Source organism: Bos javanicus, chromosome 7, assembly GCF_032452875.1.
Source record: "Bos javanicus breed banteng chromosome 7, ARS-OSU_banteng_1.0, whole genome shotgun sequence".
Lineage (NCBI taxonomy): Eukaryota > Metazoa > Chordata > Mammalia > Artiodactyla > Bovidae > Bos > Bos javanicus.
The window spans coordinates 6,254,130-6,281,916 of NC_083874.1; the positions used below are offsets into that span (position 1 = coordinate 6,254,130).

General features: G+C 51.5%; 1 protein-coding gene across 3 annotated transcripts in view; it reads right to left on the bottom strand.

The window, feature by feature from the left end:
• Positions 1 to 23,029, bottom strand: part of SIN3B (SIN3 transcription regulator family member B) — a 44,207-nt gene extending 21,178 nt beyond the window's left edge. For all 3 annotated transcript variants that reach the window (XM_061421700.1, XM_061421699.1, XM_061421701.1), the window contains exons 1-6: positions 22,886 to 23,029; positions 22,538 to 22,644; positions 21,086 to 21,239; positions 13,616 to 13,816; positions 7,848 to 7,991; positions 225 to 347 (exon numbers count right to left, since the gene is read on the bottom strand). In XM_061421700.1, coding sequence (XP_061277684.1) covers positions 225 to 347; positions 7,848 to 7,991; positions 13,616 to 13,816; positions 21,086 to 21,239; positions 22,538 to 22,644; positions 22,886 to 22,993 — 837 coding nt within the window. In that variant the 5' untranslated portion in view covers positions 22,994 to 23,029. The remainder of the gene's footprint in view (positions 1 to 224; positions 348 to 7,847; positions 7,992 to 13,615; positions 13,817 to 21,085; positions 21,240 to 22,537; positions 22,645 to 22,885) is intronic.
• Positions 23,030 to 27,787: the final 4,758 nt, after the last annotated feature.

A 27,787-nucleotide genomic window follows, 5' to 3' on the forward strand; every position in this document is an offset into this window, starting at 1 on the left:
GATGACACCACATCTCGCACAATCTTGTAAGCCAAGGGGAACAGGTGAACAGCCACCTTAGAGTCGAGCCGTCTTCCCAAACCCCCCCAGACAGTGAATTTCAAGCTGGACTAGGGCCCCAAGCCTGTTGCTCAGGGCCTCCGCATGCTGCTCCCCAGGCCATCTACAAAGAAGGCCAGGCTGCTGAGTGTCCACACACGTCTAGGCGCACAGCTGACGGTTACCTTCGCTGGTGCAGACACGGGACGGAGGAGGGAGGGCCGGGAGCGCTTTTTGCTGTGCTCCAGGTTCTTCTCATGCTCGCTCTTTTGAACACTGTTCATTTCGCACGGCCCATTTCCTGTGAACTAAGGACACAAACACAGGAGGTGATCAGCGCTGGTGAGACACGGCCGGACCCATCAGGGCTGGTTCTCAACGCACCTGAGCACAGGGAACCACCTGCGACTCAGCTCGCAACCCCAGTGAGCACTGTCTGCCACGGGCCAGGGGCTGGTCCTACTGCGAGCCGAGCCAGGCTCTCAAGATGCTCACGTTCACTGCAGGAAGATCTGTGTGCCCAGCTCACCACAGGTACACGTTGTGAGACTGCGAGAAGGCTCATGGAAGGCCTAGGAGGACGAGGGTCCTGACGAGGGAGGGAGGCTCAGCGGGGAGACACTGAGTGGGGCCTTGGTGCGGGACTCACCCAGCAGACCACCGACAGGGTGTCTGCCTGTGTGTCTGGGTGCACCACAGGGAGGAAAAGCATTTCAGGTGAGATGACCAGTATATGCAAAGCCCTGGCAGCAAGAGGAAGCTGCTGACGGCTGCCAGGTCACTTGCGGGCCTTCCAGCCAAGTCTGTGTTCTTTCCTATGAATGAGAAAATGCATCCTGGAGGCAATGTCATCATGGGCGGCGGGCGGGGGCGGGGGGGGGGGATGCTCACTGCTGGTTCTCTGCACCAAGCACGGATTAACAGGTCAGGGTGCTGGCAATATTTATGAAGAATGGTTCTGGAAGAATCTAGTCAGCGTTTGTTATCTGTATGGAAGTCTAGCAAGGGAGAAGGTGGATAGACTGTAGCTCTTCTGCGGGGCTAGGCTGCAGAGGCACAGAGCAGTCACCCCGACCCCACCATGGGGCCTTTATGCAGAGACACCACACGAAGGGGTGGCTAGGTGGATAAATCGTGCTGCCTCCAAACAAAACAGAGGCAAACGTCAGCTATGAGTCAGCTCTGTGTTGCTGCTAGGGACAGGCATATCTGATACACTGCTATTCCAAACAGGAAAAAACCCCTAGGGGCATGCCCGAACAAACAGAATGCCGTTTTTTTTTTTAAAGGATAAACATTTGTTTGTACTCAGAGGTTTCTGGAAAGATATATAAGACATTTGTAAGTTTAACTCTGAGGAGAATGACTGGGAAACTGAGGCAAGAAAGAGGGAAATTTACTTTTCATAGCTGATGCTCTCATTAACGCTTTTTTTCCATGAGTATGCACTATTTTTATATAAATAATTACAATGATAAAGATCTACTACTTAACTATGGATATAGTCAAAGCTATGGTTTTTCCAGTAGTCATGTACAGATGTGAGAGTTAGACCATAAAGAAGGCTGAGTGCTCAAGAATTGATGCTTTCGAACTGTGGCGCTGGAGAAGATTCTTGAGAGTCCCTTGGACAGCAAGGAGATCAAACCAGTCAATCCTAAAGGAAATCAACTCTGAATACTCATTGGAAGGACAAATGCTAAAGCTGAATCTCCAGTACTTTGGCTGCCTGATGCAAAGAGCTGACTCACTGGAAAACTCCCTGATGCTGGGAAAGATTGAAGGCAAAAGGAGAAGGGGGCAACAGAGGATGAGATGGTTGGAGGCATCACCAACTCAATGGACATGTGTCTGAGCAAACTCTGGGATACAGTGGAGGACAGAGGAGCCTGGCACGCTCTAGTCCACGCGGTCGCAAAGCCTGTCCCTGTCCAACAGTCTGTCCTTGTCCCTTAGGGGATTAAATTTCTTTGGAAGAGTAGTTATCCAAAGATTCAAGACTATTCCAAGAAGCTAAAGTAAAAAAATCCTCAACTGCTATCTGCCGTAGATCCCAGAACTGATGCGAACATCACTTCTTAGAGGGGGGACAGAATGACATGCTGAGTAGGACTTGGTGGCGGGGGCGGGCCGAGTGGGGAGTGAGGGGGATACCCACTGCTCGCCCAGCCAAGATCACCCAGCTGGAAAGCAAGCTCAGTATCACCAATCTTCCCCTAACAGTTCAGACAGTTCTTAGGTTTCAGTTAAATGTCCCAGTGTGCAAATGCCTGAGGCAGAAGGCCCCCAGAAACCATTTAGGCAGGGGCTGGCTCAGTTTGTGTTTGTCAATAAAGTTTTACTGGCACACAGCCACGCCCACTAACTGGTGGAAGGCCTGTGGTTGCTTTCCTGCCACCACAGCAGAGCTATGCCTTTGCCACAGAGACTGTGCGGTCTGCAAAGCCTAAGACACTCACTGTTTGGCTCTTAACAGGAAAACTGCTGAGCCCCGATCTAGGCCAAATAGTCGAGTTTAATTAGGACAATATCCAATTTTACCTTTGATTTCTTTCTCCTGCCGTTTTAGTGGAAACATAAATGTAAGATCACTTTATAAGATGAATTATATATACATATGAGTATTTTAATAATTTTTAAAAGTTGATGAAATCTTTTAAAAAGCACAAACAGCTCTAATCACCCAATGTACACTTAAAAAAACACTGCTGGACTGAAAACAAATACCATTTAAAGAAACTGAGTAGGTGCTTTTCTGAGGGAGATGCTTATCTTTCCAGGGTGGGCTTTGTCAGAGTCCAGCTCGGTAAATGCCAAGTTGTGTCTGCCAGGGGGTGCTGCGACCACAGCCCTCAGAGAACAAGAGGCTCTACTCACCCCTCACAGAGACGCAACAAGATAACTCAGGAACCAAGGCCTGCAGACTTCATGTGAGCTGCGTAGATGGCCAGTGTAACCAGTTACCAAGCATCTGCTGTGCACCATCCCACAACTCCAGTAGACGGGGCTTCCCACCCACCCCTGAAGCAGGTCTGATGGCTGCTCTGCCAAGGCAGGACCCTGCTTTGCAGCCCTGGGCTCACCAAGGCCAGACACTTTGCTTAGGAAACTTACAACGGGCCTAGGGACAGACATTCTCAGCACATTTAGATGAGGGAGCTGAGGGATGAGAGGTGACCTGCCAGGCTTCTGCAGAGAGGAGGGGACAAAGCGAGACATGGACCACGTATGTAATTCAAAGCCCTATTCTAGGTGCTGCACCCCCACCTCCTCTCTAAGTGGGGGCTATGCTCTCGAGCCTCCCGAGCAGGGCATGTCCTCCAGAACAGTGAGAGGTAGCCAGGGACTCGGGTAGGCCTTTCCTTCCTGAAGCCACAGGGTGGGCTGCCCCTGGACCACACGGCGCTGACAGCAACGGCTCTGGGAAGGCCACTGGAGGATGCCGCTGGGTGCTCATCCCTGCAGGAACGGTTCAGGAAGAGAACCGCCAACACCAGGGTCAGAGCTGAGATTCCAGACCCAGATCCAAGAGGATGAGACCCAAAGACTATCCACCAAGTATACGAGGGAGCAACAAAGGCTTCAAAGCAGGGGGCACGATACAGCTCAAGTTACCGGGACACAGAGGCCCAAGGGCCCACAACCTTGGGCTGAGCCAACAGAAGAAGGGTATGTAGTGGGAAGGAGGTGCCGAGATCCCTCTGCTCCTCAGCCACATGGCCCCGGGAGCCAGTTAGGAGGGTCGGTCATGAGCCAGGTAGGGAGGTCTCCGATGAGCAGGAACATGCACAGAGAAGGAAGATGGCAATGAAGCTGCGACTGCGAAGGGCATTATTTGGGAACACGGAGTAAAAAACAAGTCAGGATTCTGAAGTTCAGAGAGACACATGATGCAGACAATGGGCTTAAAGAAGCAAGTCAGACTCGAGGGTAGGGCCATAAGGAGGCAGCCGGGCTGAGAGGCCCAGTGTACATGTGAGTTCTCTGTCCGTGGGGGATCTAGACAGGGGCTTTGTTTCCCTGACCCACCCAGGCATTCCCCAAGGGCTTCCAGCAGGCCAGGTTGCTGGTGCGGGAGATGGGACGACCAACCTGGATTCTAGGCTGGATTTTCCAACACAACCATAGCAGCGCTTTCCAAAGCACTGAGTATAAGCTGGGCCCTGCAAGAAGCACTTGAAGGACAATACCTTAGTCCTGGCCTGAGCAGGAAGGGTGGTCAGTTCCAATTAACAGAGAAGGCAATGAAGCCTGGGAGGTGACATGGCCAGCTCAAGGCCCCCTGCAGCACCCAGAGCCCAAGGAGGTCCGGGCTGTGTGCTCACTGGGCTCAGTCCAGCCCCCCAGGACACCCGAGACTCCAAGAGGGTGGGCAGGACTGGCCACAGCTCCCAGACTTGACGTCAGCCCCACAGACAGGCACAGAACTCTCTGTGCCACAGAGCCAGCTTCTCTGGCTCAGTCAGGAAGTATTTCTGCATGGAAACTCTACACTTAGGGATGGTGCTCTGTGTCCTGGAGACAGTAACGTGGGGATGAGCCCCAGGCTGCCCACCCGAAGTCCACCTGATCAACCAAGAGGCATCCAAACTCGGACTGCTGTTGCCCTGTGAGCCCCTTCCTGCGAGACCTGCTGTCCTGCAGCCCCGTGCCCCACTGCACCCTTACTCTAGAAGCAGACCCAGGAGAGGCGGTGGTGATGCAGGAGGGTGGGAGGGGGACTCTCTGTGTTCACCCCCAAGCTGCCGTCAAGGGCAAAGAGAACGAGTGGAGACAGGAGATGGGACACTCATCAACCTTCGAATAGACGGGGCTTCCTCAACCTCAGGCTGCTTACAAAAAGCCCCCAGCTCGCATCACACTCGTGGTGAAAGACCAAAGCTTTTCCTCTAAGATCAGGAGCGAGAAACGGAAGCCTGCTCTCACCACTTCTAATCCACACAATACTGGAAGTTCTATCAGAGCAACTGGGCCAAAAAAGGAAACAAAAGGCACACAAACTGGAAAAACTATATTATTAGCAAATCCTAGGGAATCCACGAAAACTATCAAAGCAAACAAACGGGTTCAGCAAAGCTGCAGCATACAAAATCAACACGAAAAAGCGGTGCTGTTTCTACGTATGAGCAATGAATAATCCAGAAGCGAAATTAAGAGAACAATGGAAGGACTTCCCCGGTGGCTCAGCGGTAAAGAATTGTTCCCTGATCCGGGAAGATCCCACATGCCTCGGAGCAACTATTAAGCCTGTGCTCTGGAGCCAGGGAGTCTAAACTACTGAGCCTACATGCCGTAACTATGGAAGCCTAATGCCTAGAGCCTGTGCGCCACAAGAGAAACCACCACAGTGAGAAGCCCGTGCAAAACTAGAGTGGCCTCCACTCTCCACATCTAGAGAAAAGCCCGAGCAGCAAGAAGACCCCGCACAGACAAAAATAATCAATCAATCAAGTTATACACAAAAAAATTCCATGACAACAAAGAGGATAAAGTGTTTGGAAATAAATTTAATCAAAGGGGTCAAGACTTACACAGTGGGGGAAAAAAAAACTATGAAACACTACTGAGAGAAATAAAACATTTAAATAAAGGGAGAAATGCTGCCTATTTGTTGAGTAGAGGACTTAATCTTGTTAGGATGGCAATACTCCCCCAAACAGTTGGAAGATTCAATACAATCACTTTCAAACTCCCAATGGTCTTTTTTGCTAGAATGGAAAATCCAATCTTTAAATTCATATAGAACTGCAATGGGCCCTGACTTGTCAAAACCATCCTGAAAAAGAACCAAACTGGGGGACTCACACTTCCTGATTTTAAACTTACTACAAAGCTACAGTAATCAAGATGATGTGGTGCTGGCCAAAGACACACATGGAGATCAACGGGTTAGAACTCCGCATCCAGAAATAAACCCATAATACTGGCCATCTGATTTCTGACGAGTGCCAAGACTATACAACGGGAAGAGAACAATTTCCCTCAACAAACCAGACTGGACCCCCACCTCACACCATATACAAACATTAACTCAAACTGGATCACCGACCCAAACATTAGAGCTAAAACTATACAAGTGTTAGAAGGAAACTCAGAAGTAAACCTTCATGACCTCAGAATTAGCAACAGATTCTCAGATTTGACAGTGAAAGCATGGGCGACGGAAGGAAAAAAATAGGTAACGGGACCTGACCAAAGGACACGAGCAAGAAAGCGAAAAGACAGCCTACGGAACAGAGGAAAGTATCTGATAAGGCACTGATGACAAGAGTATAAAAAGAACCCTTAAAACCCAACAACCAGGAGACAAACGGAAGACTGTGCAAAGCACTTGAAAAGACAGTTCTCCAAAGGTGAACAGATGGCCAGTAAGCACATGAAATGCTCAGTATCATGAGTCAGCAGGGAAACGCAAATCACAATTATAACAAGATACCATTTCATGCCAACTCAAAGACTATCTTTTTTAAAAAAAAAAAAAAAAGGAAATCTTGAGCATTGGTGATGATGTGGAAACTGACACCCAAGTATACTGCCAGTGGGAGCGGAAAATGGTCCAGCCACTGTGGAAAGCAGTCTGGCAGTTTCTCAAAAGTTAAACATACAATTACCGTGTGACTTAGCAATTTCACTCCAAGGTATAGACTATGGCACCTCACGCCAGTGCTCTTGCCTGGAGAATCCCAGGGACGGGGGAGCCTGGGGGGCTGCCATCTATGGGGTTGCACAGAGTCGGACACAACTGAAGCAACTCAGCAGCAGCAGCAGGTACAGACAAAGAACTGAACACGCGTGTTCAAGCAAAACCTTATACACGTGTGTTCACAGCAGCACTACTCACAGTGACCAAAGGTGGCAACAACCCAGGTGTCCACCAGTGGGCGACAGATGAACAGCTGTGACCCGGCCACACGACGGAATTACTATTCGACTACAGAAGTGATGAAGTGCTGACGCATCACGGATGAAGCTTCAAATCATGATGCTGAGCGAAAAGAAGCCATGTGCCAATCAAAGGCCACATGTCGTGTGATCCCATCTACCAATACATGAAAAGTCCAGAACAGGTGAATCCACAGAGACAGAAAGCAGACTGGTGGCTGCCGGGGCCTCAAGAGGAGAGCATGGGGAGTGACTGCTAACGGGCGCTGGGAACGTTCTGCAACCAGACACAGGTGACGGCTGCACAACACTATGAAAACCCTAACACTACTGAACTGCGCATTTTAAAACGGTGAACGTCGTGTTACATGAACTTTCCTTCAATTTTTTTCTGAAACCTGTTAAGTTCGCAAGAAAAGAAAAAGAAGAGGAGGAAATGGAAAAGGCAGCTTGGCAGGCCTCAGGCCACAGCAGAGAGGGAAAGGCTGACGGTGTAGTCTGCGCTCCCGAACTCCCCATCCCAGGCCCCTCTTCCGCTCCCAGGTCTATGCCCCCGCCCAGGCACTGCTGAGCCTCAGCCCACGTCCACTCGGTCCCTCCGCACAGGCAGGCAGTGAGCCTGACCCCTCCTGCACCACAGGCTCCGGTTACGGGCAGGTCTCCATCGGAAGACTCTCTGCCCCCCAAACCACCCTCAGCACCCGCTGCTCTCGGTCCAGAGAAGCCCTCCGGAGGACCTGCTCCAGGTCAATGAGGGCTTGGAGCCTGCACTCGGGGCCCATGGGTGGCTGCACTGGGTGTGGCTTCAGGGGCAAGCCAGTGTCTCTGGGGAGTGGATAAACCCAGCCTGGCCTGAAGGCTGCACTGAGGTGTGGGGTTCTGGCTGGGAACGTGGCCCCAGACGGGGGTGGGTGCTCTGTACTCACCAGGGACCGCTTGGCTTCAGGCAGGAACTGTCCAAACTCGGAGAGCAGGTCCTCCTGGCCGCGGAAAAGGTTGGCCACCTCAGTAAATACCTCCTCTTCAGACATGCCTCGGAAGGGACGGCCCTTCGTGCTCAGCTGCTCCTTCTGTCGATTTTCAGGAAAAGGAAAACAAGTCGTTAGCCAAGGAGCCAGGAGACACCCTAGGCTGGGACATTCAGGCATCCCATCGTGGAGGAGAAAGAGACGATTCACAAAAGACAGACTCGGCGGGCAGAGCCCCTGACTGCTGCCACCAGGAGAGAGGGGCCCAGCCCGCTGCCACCTCGGGTTACTCCCCAACCACTCCCCTTCCACCGGCTCTGAAGAACAGCCCCGTGTGCTTGCATCTTGACCCTGCTGCACAACTTGGCCTGAGCCCCAGCCATGGATGGGGTCAGAGCTGGGAATGTGGAGGCAATGTGGGAGAGGCAAGGTCAGGGAAGGACCCTGCCTCAGCCCTCGAGCAGCACTGCTGAGCAGAGGCTGGGGAAGGGCAAGGTCAACGGCGAACCCACAGTGCTCCCAAGGGCAAGGGGCCTCGTCCTGCTGGGCAGGGGAAATGAGCTAGCGGTGGGTCTGGAAGAGGCAGAGGGCGAAGAAGGACAGGAAGGGCCTGCACGTTAAGGGACTTGTTCTCCCAGGGTCACCAAGGCCCCGGAAAGGAGATGGCTTGACCTGGAGCTTAAGACAACAGGATAAAGACCAGAGGGGTTGCAGGTTGGGAGGGCAGGAAGGGGCAAGGAGAACGCAAGTCGGCCATCAGAAGTCAGTCCTTGGACTTCCCTGTTGGCGCTGTGGTAAGAACCTGCCTCCCAATGCAGGAGACGGCTTTGATCCCTGACCTGGGAAAACCCTACGTGAGGTCTGTGCGGCACACCACTGAAGCTGGCGCGCCTGCAGACTATGCTCCGGAACAAGAGGAGCCACCATGATGAGAAGCCAGCGCACCGCCTTTAGAGAGCAGCCTCTGCTCACACAACTGGAGAAAGCCTGGGCACAGCATCGAAAACCCGGATGGGAGAGTGGGTCACGAGGGAGGGGAGGGGACGTGTATATACCTATGGCTGATTCATGTTGATACTCGGCAGAAAACAACAAAATTCCGTAAAGCAATTTTCCTTCAATTAAAATAAAAAGTAAAAAAACAAAAAATTCCGTAAAGCAATTTTCCTTCAATTAAAATAAAAAGTAAAAAAAAAAACCAAAAACCCAGTAGCCAAAAAAAAAAAAAGAAGAGTGAATTAAAAAAAAAGTTAGCCCCTATCAACTTCACAGCCGGAACATGACAGAGCAAGCAGCATGACAAGGCTTCGACATCCCCCGCCGGAGCTGCAAAGGGGGAGAGACAGGAATGGGAGCCCTCGGCTCGCTCTCCCCTCTCGGCCCGCTCCACCCCTCGAGGAGAGGTACTTTCCAAATCCTGGCACACAGAGCACCTAGTTAGGAGGGAGGAAAAACTGCCTCCACCCTACCCTGCCCCAAGTCACCGGGACACTTGAAGACCAAAGGAAAAAACAGGCAAAGATCACTCAGCTCAGAGGACAAATACAAATCATTCCTATGCACATAAAACAGTGATCAGACTAAGTGATGTTTGAAGAAATACAATTTAAAACAGCATCACAGCAGGTGGCTCCTGCCAATGCAGGAGACTCAAGAGGCTAGGGTTCAATACCTGGGTGGGGAAGATTCCCTGAAGGAGGAAATGGCAACCCAGCTTCAGTATTCTTGCCTGGAGAATTCTATGGACAGAGGTGCCTGCTGGGCTACAGTCCATGGGGTCACCACGAGTCGGGCATGACTGAGCGCCCACAACATGGTGAGAGCATTTTTGCTCATCAGATTGAGTAAGTGATGGTGATCTCTGTGCAGGCGGTGGGGAGCTGGGCGCTCTCATTACAAGGTGCAAAGAAAGCCTGGTGCCACTGGCAGAGGGAAGCCTGGCGCCATCTACGATCATGTGACGGGGGCACACTCTCTAATGTGGGGATGTACTGCCTGTAAATTTTCCCACAGAAAGAGTCAGCCATGCTCCAAGGCCTGTTTTAAACAGACATCTGTTTGGGACAAATGCTAAAGAATGATCTGAGCGTGGTGTGGATTCTGCATTCGCTAATAAGACAGGATTTTGCCCAGGAGTAACAAGGGGTGTGTGTGGAGAAGTATACCTGGCTGAGCCAGGCCATGCGGGAAACGCACGCCACCCGACACACACACACCCTCCCTCGACTGTCAGGAGCCACCCTTCCAATCTGGGGCGACATCCTCCCATCACATTTTAGGAAACTCCCTCCTGGTACCTCACAGTGACCCGCAGGCTGCAACCTTCCCCCACCCATGTCCACAGGTGAACCTCAGGTCTTCTCCAAGGTCAAGTGTTACAATGTTCACATCACTCTCAGCCATCTAAGGCGAGTACATGGTGCTACCGGTTCCTAGGAGGCGCCTATGCACATCCATTTTGTTGGCTGCGGTCTTTGTTGCTGCGCATGGGCGTCCTCTAGCTCCTGCGGGCGGGGGCTCCTCTCCAGCTGCGGCACTCTGGCTTCCATGGCAGTGGCTTTTCTCGTTGTGGACCACGCGGGCTTCTAAGGCGTGTGGGCTCAGCAGGTGCGGCACCCGGGCTTAACTGCCCTGGGGCATGTGAGATCTTCCCGGACCAGGGGCTGAACCTGTGTCCCCCGCACTGGCAGGCAGACTCTCAACCCCTGGACCACCAGAAAAGGCCCAGTACCTTTTTTTTGTCAGTGTGTGGCTGACACAGTTTTTGAGTGTCGTGCCCTGAACCCATTTTCCCAAAAGCCCTGTGGCCGGCGTATGTACAGAGTGCGGTCACCCTGGTGACGTCAGGGCAGAGCTGGCTGTGCCTGTCCAGGCACACAACCCATGTAGGAGGCTGTGTCAGGGAACCCACTCCCCTCCAGTGACCTGAGGCAAGCACTGTGCTACAATCAGTGACCTCAGTGAACCACGTTTAATTGGGTCGGCACCACCAGCTTTATAGCCATTTTATGGATTGGAACCCCAAGGTTCAGGGTGGTGAGCAAAAGGGCTCTGAAGGGCAAGGGTCACAGCTAAGATCCGAATCAAGGCTCAACAGGTTTAAAAAAAAAAAAAAGTAACATGTGGCTAAATTTACTCTAGAGCCACTTTGGCCTCACAATGTCTTAAAAAAAATTCAAACCCAGACTTCCCTGGCGGTCCAGTGGTTAAGAATCTGCATGCCAATCCAGGGAACACAGGTCTGATCCCTGGTCCAGGAAGATTCCACATGCCGTGGGGCAACAAAGCCCACGGGTCGCAACTACTGAGCCCAAGCACCCTAAAGCCCGTGCTCCGCAACGAGAGAGGCCACTCAATGAGAGGCCCGTGCACCACAACGAAGAGCAGCGCCCGCTCACCGCAACCCAAGAAAGCCCGAACGGCAACCAGGAACCAGGGCGGCCAAAGATAGATTACGTAAATTAAAAAAAATCTGAGCCAATGTTCTAAAATCAGAATAACTCACATAGAAATTCACACTGCCAGCTCCTCTTGAAGAAATGGATGGTCCCTGTTGCCAGGGTGCTTGCTGGAAAAGCCGGTGCCAGGCAGAACCTGGAGTGGAGGCCCAAGCGGCTGCATTTCCAACTGACTCCTGTGGCTGTGGCTGGAGAAGGCTGAGCTGTAACCTTCCCCCTCACGCATTCTCCAAATCAACCTGCAGCCCTTCGCTACGACCTTGGTTAAGTTAGTCTAACGTCTCTGCTCAACTCCCATCAACAGAACAGATATCTCCTGGCCTTCCCTCTAATGATCCTTCTTGCCCCTGAGATGTTTGGACCCCACGCAATCTGTGAAAGACCCATAAACCCCCATGGTTGCAAACAGACCGGTGTTCAGAGCTGCCACGTGCAACCACCTCTCTGTGGGAAGCAGGAAGTTCTTGATGCTGTGCAAGGCCCGTGCAGACGCTGGATGTGAGGCTGCAGGCCACGCATGACGTCAGCACCACTGCCCGCGGACGTTTAGGCCGTCGAAGTAGCTCCACTGGGTTTGCAGGAAGCAAATGCTGTTCATCTCATCAACATTTACGCGGAAAGGAATCTCACTTCTTTATTTCTCTTATTAAGGTTGTGCATAAGACTTCACTTTTAAAAGTGAGTCCTTGGGACTTCCCTGGTGGTCCAATTGCTAAGACTCCGTGCTCCCAAGGCAGGAGGCCGGGGTTCAATCCCTGGTCGGGGAACTAGATCCCACAAACCACAACTAAAAAGTCTATGCCGCAACTACATGCTACAACAAAGATCTACGACAGGGCGCAGCCAAATAAATAAATGAAAATAAACATTTTTTTTTTAATGGGTTCTGTTGGTTAGAAAAACAAAAAGCAGCAGAGACTCCATGTCTGCGCACAGATGATGTCTGAACTCCTTGCATGACACCGATGCCCCTTGCCACTGGCCTGCCTGTACTCCCTGCCAATTTCCCTGAAGCCAGCTGCCCGCTCTGGCCCCTGGGCCTTTGCATAGGCCGTGCCCAGCGCCGAGAGACTCTGTCTTTCACCTGATGGTTCTGACTGATTTGTTAAGATTCAACCTGAGGGGCTTCCCTGGTGGTCCAGTGGTTAAGAATCCCCTTTGTGATGCAGGAACTAAGATCCCACCTGCCACAGAGTTAACCAAGCCTGCAGGCCGCAACTGGAGTCTGCGTGCGGCAGTGATAGATCCTACTGAAGACCGAGATCCACAACCAAGTCCCAATGCAGCCGAAGTAATTAACTAAATATTAAAAGACATTCAACCTAAGTAGCCTCTCCCTGACCCCTCACGGGGTCAGCAACCTTCAGCGCTGACAAACCTCTCCTTCGCACTAAACTGAACTCGTAGGCAATGGCAACCATTCGTCTCTGTTGACCTAGTACCTGGCGCAAGGCCCAGTTGTAATCAGCATAAATAAAGGGTAGTTCTATTGTCTACATAATAACTAAGCCATTTTATAAAAGGAAAACTGTCTTCTTGCAGGGGTGGGGGTGGCGGTTCTTTAATCCTCTAATGTGTGTTTCCCAAAGAGGCTGCAGAGGTGCCTCAGAGAGCAAATTAGAAGCAGACCTACACAGAACACCAACAGGTACACTCCTGTTCACAGCAGCGCTATTCACAGTGGCCGTAAGCGGGAAGCCACCCAAGTGTCTGCTGATGGATGAATGGAGAAAGAAAACAAGGCCAGGCCATACAATGCAATAATACTCCACCTCAAAAAGAAGGCCATTCTGACACATGTACAGCAGAGACAGACCTTACGGGCGTCGCGCTAAGTGAAACGAGCCAGTCAGAAGGACAGATACAAAGCTACTCACAGGAGGCCCCGGCAGAGCCAGATTCAGAGACAGGAAGTAGAAGGGTGGGTGCCAGGGGCTGGGGGAGGGAGGAAGGGGGAGTTCTAAGAGTTTAATGGGGACACAGTTTCAATTCAGAAAGATGAAGAAGTTCTGGAAATGCATGACGCTGATGGCTGCACAAGAGTGTGACTGTACAGTACTTACCGCCACTGCATCGTACACTTAAAAACGGTTAACTTTTACATATATACTCTACCACAGCAGAAAATAAAATTAACTCAGAAAAAAAAAAAAAGAGCTAATCAGAATTTTACAGGAATTCATGGAGAAAATCTGAATGCTTCCGACGCACGTGACACTGAACGATGATGCCCACACCCGCAGAGAAGCGTGGCCCAAGTCTTCTTACCTGGTAAGTGTGCAGTATCTCCAGGAAGGACCTGTAGATTTCCGGGTGGTCCAGAAAGCGGGTCTTAATTTTGTTCACGTAGCTGATGGCATTGTTGAATTCCACGGAATCGGACTCCAAGGGCACCTGGGGCTTGTCCTCCTTGTACAGCGTCTGCTGCTTCACGCTCTCCGCACAGTCACTGTGGCTGTGCGAGTTCTCCTGGCAACAGTACGACAGCGAGTTACTGTCGGGCCCGACAGGGGAGCAGGTTGTGAGAAACACCAGACTGAGCTGCTGTGCGCGGGAGCAGGCAAAACTTAGCACAGGGCCGAGTCTTTTCCTTCGATACAGAAAAAGTTTACTTCTGGGGGCCTGGAGAGAGGGAAGCAGAGACGGGGCACGCAAACGGGGAGACACAGAGCCCCACCTCAGCCTTCCGAGTGCCCGTGCATTCCTGGGAGCCTCACCAACTCACCTCTGCCCGACCCTTCTAACAGACTCAAAGACCACGAAACCATGATGCACACTCCACACTTTGAAAAATTAGCATTCACGAGAAAACTAAGAAGAGTGGATGGTTTAATCCTTTTCGGAGCACAATTCTGGGCCGTTTATAAGTCTTCCCCCACCTCTGGCCAGTCCATTCCAGCAAGACTGTTTTCAGGTGTGAAAGCTACTCGCTGTCAGCAGGCAGGAGACTGGGACCCCGCAGGTGGGGGAGGCCCCCTGTCCAGGCTGCCCAGGGCTGTGGGACTTCCGGTGCTAAGCCCGGGGCAAGACATGAGAGAAGACTGATGGGCCCTGAGCAGCCATCAAGCATGCTCTCCATTTACATGCTTTTCTGTCAACATAAATACAAATAAAAAACAGACACATGTCCCTCTCTCCTAGAAGCTGGAATCCTAACTCACAGCGGGGCAGGACCACCCCACAAAGGAGGCGACGTTTCCGCCTTTAGACTGGAATTTCACGTGTGGTCCTGAGGATGTCAGGACTGAAGGCAAAAGGAGAAGAGGGCAGCACAGGATGAGATGGTTGGATGGCATCACCAACTCAACGGACAGGAACCCGAGCAAACTCCAGGGGATAGCTGAGGACATGAAAGCCTGGTGTGCTGCAGTCCGTGGGGTCGAAGAGTCGTGCACGACTTAGCGACTGAACCACCACCTGAGGACGGCCTCGCTCTGCCACTGACCACAGCTGGGCTGTCAGGACTGACCCTCGGCTTCCTGCGGGTCCCCGCCCGGGTCTCGGGCAGGTCCGGAACCCTCTGGTTCGGCTTTAGGTCTTTGCATACACAACCCCTTTCAGGGAATCTTCTAGACCTCATCTCCTAGCACTTTGAGCCCCTTTCTTGCTCTTTTTCTCCACGGCACATACCGCTTTCCTACAGGTGACACATTTTACTTATTTTACTGTCTGTCCAGCCCTGAGGTGCAGGGAGACTCCAGGGGAGCAGGGATTCTCTTTTGGACATGGCTGTATCCCCAGTGCCTGGAGCAGTGCTTCGAAGAGAGTGGGCTTCATCCACAGTTGGGGATGACCGGGTGAAATCCCCTGGCACCTGCAGCTGACCCTGGACTCCAGGGGGCTCCAGGCACACTGCCGCCGCCTCCAGCAGGCACACCGCCAGCACCCGAGTGGGTCCACTGGTGCACCAGGGCTGCTGGGCAGCGGCAACAACAGACACCGCCTCCCCACAGTTCTGGAGGCTGGAGGTCCAAGCTCAAGGGGTCAGCAGCCTCTCCCGAGGCCTCCTGGCTGGACACCTGCCCCTCCTTCCTGCTGCGTCCTCACAGGGCTGCCCCTCTGCGCGCACAGATCCTTGAGGGTACTCCCCGTGTCCACATTTCTTCCTTGTAAGGACCACAGTCAGCCTGCATCAAGGCTCATCCTAACGGCCCCATTTTACCTAATCATCTCTGCCAAGATCCTATCTCCAGATACAATCATTCTGAGACACTGAGGGTCAGAACTCTGAGATACAAATCTGGGGTTCGGGTGGGGGTGAATGTGGGGTTGGGGTGGGTGCAGAGGCAACTCTAGGAAGCCAAGGAAAACAGAGACACAAGAGACCTAGAGCAGTCACAACTCTTTAGTACTGTTTCTCCCCAGCACTGGAATTGGTTCTAAATCACTTTGGGGATGCTCCTCCTGATCACCTTTCACTTAAACTAACAGAGATCTGATCCTGTGTTCCTCTGTGGTACACAGGTTTGTGGGTGGGAATAGCTGAGCAGGGACAGGGGGAGGGAGCAGCCGTGGAGCCCAGGATGGTTTCAGAGGAGGCTGTGTGTTCACTGGGGGCTCCTTTCCCACCAGTATAAGGGGGCATTTTTAAGCACCATGTGCCTCCTCCAGTTCTTGGAAGTGAGTTACGGTGACAAGACGGAGAACCACCCCTGCAGACCAGGGCTCCACAAGAAAGGTCAGACGGTAATGGTCCAACCACCGCGGCAAACAGTCCAGTGATTCTTCAGCAAGTTAAACGTGGTCCCCAGGTGACTGAGCAATTCCACTCCTAGGTATCCACCAAAGAACCAAACACAAGTGCTCAAGCAAATCCTTATGTTTGTTCACAGCAGCGCTGTTCACAATTGTCAAAAGGTGGAAACAACCCTCGTGTCCATCAAGTGATGAATGAATGAACAAAATGTGTTCCGTTTATGCAGTGGAATATTATTCAGCCTTAAAAAGGAATGAAGTGCTGGTACAACATGTTGCTGCTGTTGTGAGCTGCTAAAGTCATGCCCAGCTCTCTGCAACCCCATGGACTGTAGCCTGCCAGGTTCCTCTGTCCATGGAATTCTCCGGGCAAGAACACTACAGTGGGTTGCCATTCCCTTCCCCAGGGTATCTTCCTGACTCAGGGTCTCCTGCATTCCAGGTGGATTCTTTACCGCTGAGCCACTGGGGAAGCCCCAATACAACATGGATGACCTTCAAAAACACAACGCTGAGAGAAGGAAGCCCAGACGCAAAAAGACATACAGTGCATGACTGCATTTATACGAAGTATTCGGAACAGGAAAACCTATATAGACAGAAAGCAGATTAGTGGCTGCCAGGGGCGGGGAGGTGTGAAAGATGGGGCTGAGGAGGTCCATGTTTCTTTCTGGGGTAATAAAATGTTCTGGAATTAGTGGTGGCTGCATAGTATTGTAAATTTACTAAAAAGCCACTAAATTGGACACATTAAAATAGTTATAATGCTGAATTTTATGTTACGTAAATATCACCACAATTAAAAAAAATTTTTTTAACCACAATCTTAAAAATGTAGAAGCTACCAGCCATACAAACATAAGCTGGCTCGATCCGTGGGCCACAGTTTGCCAACCCCTGGTCTAAACTTTCTGGAACAATCCAGGCCTTTGTGTGCTCTGCCTGCCGTGGGTGGCCTTGACCAGGCACAGTAGAAACGCCTGCTGGACACTAAGGAACTGCCATACGCGGCCGCCTGGTCCATCCGAGTGCTCAAACACAGCCCTGCCTGGCACTGAAGAGACCCTCAAGGGGACGTCCCAACAGGGAGCAGCGGCCCCCTCCGCCCCCTGCCCCACTGCTCATCTCAGCGGGTGCTGCGTCCACCCAGAGCCGCAGGCATCCTGCCATCACCTGGATTGCCCACTTTCACCGATACCTCGCCCCTGGTCCTCAGTACCCTCCACTCCATCTGGCTCACACAGGGCCCCCCTCTAGCCTCCCAGATCTTCTCTTGTCCCCCCAGTCCACTTCTGGCATGGCAGCTGGAGGGGCCTTTTCAGAACTCTCCCCTGGCTTCTCACGCTCCTGGATCTCTCCCCTATAGCCTCTGCTTCAGGTCCCGACCCCACCGGCTTCCTGGCTTTCTCAGGCACACCCACTCGTTCCCACCTCAGGCCTTGACGCTCCTACCACAGAGCCTCCCCCAGAGGACACAGGCGTGGCCCCTGCTCCCCTTCCTCCGCCCACCATGCCTCCCCAGGCCTGGCTTCTGCTATCTTTCACTTGTGGCGCTGAACTCCCTCTCACGTCTCACACCCATCCGTATGTGTCTCGCATGAGCCCCCACCTCAACCATGCAAGGGCCCGGAGAGCCAGGAATCTGAACAAACCCCAGTGCCTGGCACAGAGGAGGTGGCCTACCTCTGCCCCATGGATGACTAACACATAAAGCCAAGAGGTGGCCTCCTCGAGACTGAATGGACACTGCATGACCCTTCCCAGAGGGAAGGCAGCTGGCTCCCTTTGAATGTAGAGGGAACACTAAACTATAAACCGCACCTCAAGGTTTATCTCTTAGGTTCATCTAAGCAGCTGTGATCTTGGACAAGTACAGAGGAGCCGCCCCGAGAGGCAGGGTCTATCCTGAGCAGAACTGGCAGCCAAGATTCACCACTCTCGCCCGGGGCCTCGCCCTTCAGGTGTCCAGAACGGGGACAGTCATGAACAAGTCAGGCCTGATCTGGAGGACCCCACCTGCCAGGGAAGGCAAACCAACAGGAAACAGTGCATTTTTTATTTCTTAGCTCTCCTATGCTATTTTGAAATATGTAAAACGGGATGCTGTGATAATGACTTGGGGATGGGAATTGGTGGAGGAGGAGCTCTTTGAGGAGGTGACGTTATAACTAAAGTCAACCAGATCCAAAAAGGTGTTGGCCCCAAAGGCCGCAGCCAGGGGATGGTCTTCCTGGGCAGGCTGCCCACATCATGGCACATGTCTGTTTATCTTTCCCTTAGGCCAGTGTCTCAACCAGGGAGATTCTGTTCCCAACCCAGGGGACACTTGGCAACATCAAGAGACATTTAAGGTTGTCGTACCTGGCGGGGGGTGGGGGTCGGGGTGCTACTGGCATCAGGGGGGTGCAGCCCAGTGATGCTGTTCAACAGCCTGCAGAGTGTGGGACGGGCCCCATGCCCATGAAGAACAACACTTTGGCCCCAGCGGCAAGGCTGAGAAGCCCTGCACAAAAGGCTCCCCACAGGCTACCACTTCTCTTCCTTAGCGCTTAACCACCATTCTCTCCTTGTCTATAGCTGACAGCATTAATGACGAGATGTAGAAATGGAAAATATTCACATACACATGCGCGCGTGTGCACACACACACACAGAAGTTTCTTCAGTACAGTGAAGCCAGAAAAACCAGTTAAAAAAAAAAAATCACCATGGCACTAGTGAGCAGGGAGCCCTGGAAAGTTCTCAGGCTACCACTGACTTGAAAAGGCCTCTAGGAAGCTCAGAAGACATGGGGTTTGGGCCTGGCGGGAAGCAGGGCTGGAAGCAGACATGACTGAAACCAAGACGGCAGCGGGTGACCGGAGGGGATGAAGGGCACGGACCTCTCGGGCGGGGGGGGGGCGGGCAGCCCCACACATGGTGGCTCCTAGGCTGCAGCAAGACAGAAAAGCCCTGGTAGGCAGCTGTTAAGGGAACGTTCTCATCAAACTCCTCTTCAGAGTTAATAAGCCTGCAGTCACAAAATCCACCCCGGGGGCAGACAAGACTGGTCGGTTCCCCTTATCTCTCCAACAGGTCTGGAAGTCACTTGGGGAGCAGCAGGAGCCCTGCGGCTATTGAAGAGGAGGAGAGGCTGAGTGAAGATCCGGCCTTGGGAGCAGTTACTCCCACGGGGCTAGAGAAAGGCAAATTCCACATGGGGAGTGCAATTTAGGGCTTGGTCACCAGTTTTTTCTTCAACACCCAGTGTTTACACAGCGCCTCGGATTCAGCAAAGTGCCCCCGCACACACAGCTGCAAAGAGCTCGCTTTTCTCGCCAGCCGGGACTGTTCCGAAGGTTAATCCCTGCTAAGGCTTTTATCATCTGGAGGTACAAGCACTACCTCTGGATCCTGGGGCTTCATTTGCAAACATGAAATAGTAGCTTTTTTGGCCCCAGGCTTTCAAGTACCTTTTTAAAAGTGAGGCGCACTCCTCAGCTTTAATGAGATGACTTGCTTATGGTGCTGACGTGCTGACAAGACTGCCTTGCAGAGAAAAGGCAGAACGTGTGCACTAGCCCCCCTCGGAGAGGGACCCGCCACTGCCAAGTCGCCTTGCACTGCTCTCTTTTCAAATCCTGACTCCCTAATTGATAGGAAACTGCAATCTCCTTCAACAGAGGAGAAACCTACAAAATGCTTCACGGTAGATTTTTAGCTTCCCTGCAAAAACCCCTCGGGCAGAGATGGAGGAGGAGGTGGTTCAAAGAGCTGGTTCAGTCACACCAGGGCTTCTCAATGCTGTGATTTTGCTCCCAGGAGACATGTGGCTCTGTCTGGAGATCTGTTTTTGGCTGTCTCGACTGGGTGAGGGCCTACGGGTGGAGGCCGGGGATGCCGCTGAACACCCACAATGCCCTGGCCAGCAACGCCACCAGCAATGTGTTATGCCCTAAATGGCAACAGGACCGAGGAGAGAAAAAGATAATGGCTACCTTATAAAAGTAAAGCTCAAACAGTCTTTTTCTCAGGGGGTCTGGTGAGCTCAAAGAAGAAAGGACTGCAGAGACAGAAGAGGGTGCCACCTGTCACTTAAAGAAGGGACCACAAGCCTGAGCTGAGTCCATGGTCCTACCCGCAGGGAAATGAAGCACATCAACAATAAAGATGGCTGGTCACACATGCATCTCCACCGCTCTATTCCGTGTGCTGCCAAGGGTGATCAGAGGGATCACGGGCCCAAGCACAAGTATGGCCTGCCTAGCGTTCTAAGGGGGAGCCGCAAACCCAGACCTTGGTGGCTCCGATTGCCATTATCTTTTTTTAATCAGAGTACAGTTGCTTCACAATGTTAAGTTTCTGCTGTACAACCAAGTGAATCAGCTATACACACACACACACACACACACACACACACACATATCCCCTCCCTTAGACCTCCCTCCTACTCCAGCCCCATCCCATCCCTCTAGGTCATCACAGAGCACTGAGCTGTGCTCCTGTGCTATATTCCAGAGTTCCCAGTATCTGTCTGTTTTACACATGGTAGTGTATTTATGCCAAACCTAATCTCCCAATTCACCCCACCTTCCCCTCCCTCACTGTGTCCACATGTCCGTTTTCTATGTCTGAGTCTCTATTCCTGCCCTGGAACTAGGTTCATCTGTCCTATTTTTCTAGATTCCACATGTTAACACATGCACCAATATACGATACTGGTTTTTGTCTTTCTGACTTACTTCACTCTCTATGACAGACTCTAGGTCCATCCACATCTCTGATTGTGACTGGACATAAAACTATGTTCGGAGAATGCCTCACTAACATATACAGGCACACTCACTCTTGATTTAAATCTGCCAAATGGATCAATTTGGGACGCAGAGGCTGCTGGGGAAGGTGTTTCGATTTATTTTGATTTGTGCTAGAAGCATTTCAAGAAGACCGGCCCTTCACCTGCTTCCCTGCCAATGAAAAACACACGAGACACGCTGCCTGGCCTGAGTACCCCAGTGCCAGGGTGGGCGGTGCTGAGGCCAGATCACTCACACCACTGCATACCTGGCTCGACAGAGGCGACTGTATGTTTAACTTGCCATTCTTGGGAATGTCTATTCTGTAGCCAAGAGGAAGGAAAGCGTTGAATCCAACAATGAGGTCAGGGTGTTCATGGAAGAGCTGCGACACTCGTCGGATGACGCCAGGTGTATCGATGCTGGAACAAAGAAGACCAGGAGTGGCAGGAGAGTCTTAGGGGGCAAACTGGGAACCGAGCTGACTTCTGACTCTCTTAAGCGTCCCAGGACACAGGCTGCTCAACAGACAACAAAGCACCCTAAACTGTGCTCTGTGTGACTCTGCAGACAGTGGTCCACCACCAAGGCAGCCAGGCCTGGGCTCCCTGTATCTTCCTGGCAAAAACCCACACAACAGGCACACAGCACAGCTCCCAAAAAACCGCAAGCACGTGCGCTAGGTTCTGAAAATGTCAGGAGAGCCAGCTGCACATCCTGAGCTCCAAGAAGAGACAGGAAGCCAAGTCCTCTAAACGGGGAGATAAATTCACTTCATACGAATTAGCGATCTGCTGTGACACAGGAGTTGTTCCCAGCAACTGACGGTAATGCATAAATGTCAAAGGCCCTGCAAATATGGAAACTGCTTAACAGCTCACGGAGAGAGGAGACAGGATTTTCCCTCAGGGCTACAGTCAGGGCCAAGGTCTTGTGGAAGGAAACCAGGTGAGGCCTGTCGTTATTATTTCCTCTGGGAAAGCTGCACAGTGTGGATCTGATACTCACGAATCTAAGTCAGAAGGGATGGAGTCCTGGTCCCGTCTCTGCTCCTAACGTGAATCTGGGTGAACCCCTGGCCCACTCTAAGTCTCAGCAAGCCCCCTGTCAAACAAGATAGGGGATCGGGAGGTCCCCGATATATCTCTAACCCCCCTGATTCTGTGCCTATGAAAACAGCTAATGTGTTTTAAATGCCTTCTAAGTGCCAGGTTCCTTATGAAGCATTTTATGTGCGTTATTTCCCAAGCAGGCCTGGGATGAGGGCGAGGCTAGTGAGGCACTCACCTTGGGGATTAAGATTTGAGGGGGAGAGAGTGCCAAAACATTCCTTAATCAGGATAAGTAACATTTTCATGTAGTGCTTGGCGGAGGGGAAAAAAATCTAAATTAAAAAAAAAATCCCCAACGAACAAAATTTATCTTAAAAAAACCCAACATTCTGAGTAAAGACAGGATCTCACCCTGTGCTTGCCTGACTGCCTCACTCGCCTCACCCCATCCCTGCCCTCCTTCCAGGAATCCCCACAATAGCTCCACAAGGAGGGTACCCTTCCGTCCCGTTTTTTGGAAGAAGGAACTGAGGCTCTGAGAAGTCATAACCTGCGCAAGGTCACCCTGTTGAGGGTCAGCGGGGGGTGGTGGCTCCCACTCCGCTCAGGCCCACTGCGGCCCAGGGCGTACCCTGGGACGTCCCCCTGGGCAGGGGCCCCGCAGGTACCTCTGGCTCTTGAACTCCTTCATGATTTCCAGGAAGCCATTGTAAGTGGCAGGATCGCTGCCGAAGCGGATCTTCACCTGGTCCAGGTAGGTGAGGGCGTCTTCCACCTGCGGGGAGGGGGAGGGTCCTGGTGGGCCGCGGTCGGCGTAGAAGGGGACGGGGCCGGGGGTCCCTGGCGGGAGGGGTACAGGCCGGGCTCCGAGGGGCGGAGGCAGGGAGTCGCGGGTCCAGGGCCCAGAGGAGCGGAGGCCGACGCAGGGCCAGGGTCGGGCGGGGCCCTGGTAGGGGGCGCCAACCTCCGGGGACTGGACGACGGGGTTCCCCAGGGACGGCTGGGGCACCACTCACATGCACCGGCAGTTTCTCGTGGCCCCCGGAGCCCGAGCGACCCCAGCGGGCGCCGCTCAGCCCCCGGCCCGCAGGGCCGACGCCGCCGCCGCCGCCAGCGTGCGCCATGTTGGAACTCGGAGCCGCGGCCCGCCCCGCCCCCCGCCCGAGGGTCGGCCGCGCATGCGCTGGCTCCGCCCGGAGGGGGCGTGGCCCGGCGGCGGCTGGGACAGCAAAACTCCTTGAGGGACTGGCTGTAGGATCCTATCCGTAAAACTGAAATGCTGCTAACGCTTAAAGTACCACCGGTGGGCAAACCAAGGCCTGCCCTCTGCTTTTGTCCGGCCCCACAAGTAAGCTGAGAATGCTTTTTACAATTTTAAAAGTTGGAAAAACTCCGATAGTGAAGATTATTCTGCGCCACGTGAAAATTCTATGAAATTCAAGTTTCAGTGTCTGCAAACTTAAGGTTTACTGGAACACTGGAATGCCCACTCTTTTACTGGGCACCTCTGGCTATTTTTGCGCTCCGGCAGCGGAGTGAATAGCTTCTACAGATGCTAAGATCTACACAGCCTGATATATTTACTGAAATAGTGTTCTGGACCCCTGCTTTCTAGGGTTGATGTAACAACTGGGATTAGGGTTAGGGACACACCGCACCCGCATACAAGGCCCTGCATTGAAGTTTTGCCGAAATGCTTTTTAAAAATTTTTTTATTAATTTATTTGGCTGCGCTAAGTCTTAATTGCAGCATGTGGGATCTTATTTGTGGCATGCAAATTCTTAGCTGTGGCATGTGGGATCTAACTCCCTGACCAGGGTTTGAAGTCATGCCCACTGTGTTGCGTATACAGAGTGTTAGCCATTGAAACACCAGGGAAGTCCCTGCTAAATTGCTCTTGACTTAGTCCTGATCCTCCTCTCCTCACTTCTCTAGTCCTGTTCCCATCACTTCCCCACTGGACCAGTTTGGGAGCCTCTTAACCAGTTTTTCCAGTCCCAGTGCTATCAAGAACTGAGATCATTCCACAACTGCTTCCAAATCTCCAAGGTCTTCCTATTTCTTACGAGTTAAATCTAAGCATTTGTATGCAGCATGGAAGGCAATAAAAACCTGCCCCTTATGAACCTTTTCTTGCAGAATTTTTCACCCAAGTAAGCTGCCTTCTATCTGTGCAGAAACTCCTGTCAATGCCTGCTTAGCCTGGCTGCTCCCTGACCCCATGTGTCAGCCGGAAGTCCTATTCTATCTCTTCATTACACAAAAAGCACCCTATATATCCTGCAAAATACAACCCAAATATCCTCTCTCTCAAGAAACTGCCCGACTTTCTCTGCCGTCCCACAGTCTCTTGTACATCATCTTCATTTGGTATCTCTATTTGTGAAGAGGTGCAGGAAAGCTGAGACTATATTGGCAACGGGTGCATCATTTGCCAGGGGTCATGAGTAAAATTGGGACTTCCCCGGTGGCTCAGACAGTAAAGCATCTGCCCACAAAGAAGGAGACCCAGGTTCGATCCCTGGGTGAGGAAGATCCCCTGGAGGAGGGCGTGGCCACCCACTCCAGTATTCTTGCCTGGAGAATCCCATGGACAGAGCAGACTGGCAGGCTACAGTCCATGGGGTCACAAAGAGTCGGACACGACTATAGGGGGAGTTCCAGCAGCAGAAGTAGAATGGTGAGCAAAGGTAACAAGGCTTTTACCCCCAGAGTGTCATCAGTCTTTCAAGAAGGATAAAAATCAATCACATACACAGATGTAAAGTTTCAACTGTGACAGATACTTCAAAGGGAAGTTACAAGTGTAATACTCTGTTCCAGTTACTCTACCATCTTCAGATTTAGAGGTTTACATGATAAGAACATTTATTTTGTTCTCCAACCTCCAGGCTTGGAAGGGATAGCTCATCCCTGTCCCCTCTGTGTCAGCTGGGTATTTGGAAGGCTGAGGATGGAATCCTCTGAAGGTTTACTCACTCACATGTCTCAGTTGCTTCTGGCTGTAGGTTGAGGCCAGTGGCTATTGCCAGAATGACCCACATGTGGCCGCCTCATGTAGCCTGAACTTCCTCACAGTATGGCAGCTAGGTTCCAAGCCCAATCACACAGAGAGGAACAACTGAGCCAGGTGGAAGCCTTATAGGCTTTTCTGATCTACCTTTGCAAGTCACACAGAATCAGAAGTCCCTCCCAAATTCAAGTGGAGAGCCAACAGACTCCAGAACCTGGGGAGTGGCCAGGTTCTGAAATAGCATGCATGATGCCTGTGTGCTCAGTCGTGTCCAATTCTTTGCAACCCCATGGACTGTAGCCCACCAGGCTCCTCTGTCCGTGGAATTCTCCAGGCAAGAATACCGGAATGAGTTGTCATTTCCTTCTCCAGGGGATCTTCCCGACTCAGGAATCGAACCTGGATCTCCTGCATTGGCAGGGAGATTTCTTACCATTGAGCCACCTGGGAAGCCCCAGGAATAGAATGGGGAGATAGGAATTATTGCCATGACCATTTTTGGAAAATATCTTCTGTCACCAGACAGACTTAACCCAGTCAGGGGATGAGAAAGGCCTCCCAGAGGTAGTGATATTCTAGCTGTGTCCTAAATGATATGTAGGTGTTCACTGTGAAAATCAGAAGGAATGGCTGTGCAAAGGCCCTGTGGTGGGAATGAGTGTGGCATATTTAAAGAACTTAAAGAAACCAGTGTTCTTGGATTTCAGAGAAATGGGAGGGAGAGAGAAAGAGAGAGAGCAGGATAAGTGTAGAGGGAACAGAGAAGGCAGGCCACTCTTTCTTATGAAATGAGTTAAGGCTTTTGGACTTGGCATTTAGTGCTGGTAGAAATTGTGTGTGGGTTCTACACAAGGAACTGTTTCAGAAGCTTGGAAGTTGGAAGCAAATACTCTGACTGTTCTGCAGGGAAGTGATTGGAGGGGAGCCAGGGAGGGTGCAGGGAGGCTGTTTCATCGTTTAGACAGGCAAAGGATGATGGTGGTTTTAGACCAGGGTAGGAGAAGGGGAGGTGGAGAGAAGGTGGTGAAAGGGAGTGATATTTAGAAGGTAAAGCAGAGAGGACGAGGCACAGGGTGGACGTGGGGTTGAGGAGAAAGAAGTGTGAGGATTCATAGCTCCCAGCCCACAAAGGTATTCTGCTCAGTTTCATTGCATTTCTGCCTGAACAGAAGCTAAGGCCGACTGAAGCACATTCTGAGGCTACCAGTCCTATCCACAGCAGCACCTCCTGGGGGAGGTCCCTCCCCTGAGAATCAATGGCACATGTGGGCTTCTCACAAGCCCCAGAGACCTTCTACATTGCTCCCCCTCCCACAAGGATCACTTTAGGTTTTCTATTCTTTTAGTAGGTCTCTTAGGATCAGAGGAAGCCCTCACTCAACTGGAGAACAGGCAACCACAAGTCAGTGCCACCTTGGGCACGGGTGTGAGTTCTGAAGGATACATGAATATATGCGTGTGTGCGTGTGTGTCTGTGTGTGTGTTCAATATGTAGGCAATAGGACATGTACATCTTTTCATTCTTGTTTTTATAAAGCATGCTGCTGCTGCTAAGTCACTTCAGTCATGTCCGACTCTGTGTGACCCCATAGACGGCAGCCCACCAGGCTCCCCAGTCCCTGGGATTCTCCAGGCAAGAACACTGGAGTGGGTTGCCATTTCCTTCTCCAATGCATGAAAGTGAAAAGTGAAAGTGAAGTCGATCAGTCGTGTCCGACTCTCAGCGACCCCGTGGACTGCAGCCCACCAGGTTCCTCGGTCCATGGAATTTTCCAGGCAGGAGTACTGGAGTGGGGTGCCATTGCCTTCTCCTTATAAAGCATACAAAGTGGCTAAGCTAATTTTTTTCTTTACTATTCTCATCTACACAGATTAAGTTGAAAACCTTTTAGATAAACAACAAGGGCCTGCTGTATAGCCCCTACTGTATTTCCCTACAGGGAAATATATTCAATATATTATACGAACCTATAATGGAAAAGAATCTGAAAAAGAATATATATATATGTGTATATATATATATATATCAATTTGCTGTATATACCTAAAACTAGCACAACATTTTAAATTGACTGTACATCAATATAAAAAGTTAAAATGATTTTATATGAAAATAAAAAGTAGTTTTTAAAAAATTAGAAAAAATGGAAAACCTTAGAGATGACAGTTTGGATAGACAGCTTAGATAAATTTGGGACACAAATTTCCTTATCATTTGTCTAATTTAATGACATTAAAGTAAGTTCTCTGGTAGGTCTCTTGTTGGACAGTATTTTGGCAAAATTAAGAAGATCAAAAATCCTGTATATTTTGAACTAGGTAAGTCTTCCCAGGTGGCAAACATTAGGATCAAACTCGCTGAAGTTGGGAATCACAGTTTGTAGCAGAATTTTCGGAGAAGGCAATGGCACCCCACTCCAGTACTCTTGCCTGGAAAATCCCATGGATGGAGGAGCCTGGAAGGCTGCAGTCCATGGGATTGCTGAGGGTCGGACACGACTGAACGACTTCACTTCCACTTTTCACTTTCCTGCATTGGAGAAGGAAATGGCAACCCACTCCAGTGTTCTTGCCTGGAGAATCCCAGGGACGGGGGAGCCTGGTGGGCTGCCGTCTATGGGGTTGCACAGAGTTGGACGTGACTGAAGCGACTTAGCACCAGCAGCCGCAGCAGCAGTAGAATTTTACAAGCTGCCAGAAGTCCTCATGCCCTGGTGTGAACGCCCTGCCTTGTCTTCCTTCCTGGAGTATAGGCGGTCCCAGGAACATCATGGATGTCACACCTACAGTATGTCTATGTCTACATGGTGAAGGTGAAGGGAATTCTCAGGAGTATTTAAGATTCCAAATGAAGTTGATTTTGAATTCATCAGAAAGCAGATTATGTAGGTAGACCTGACCTAA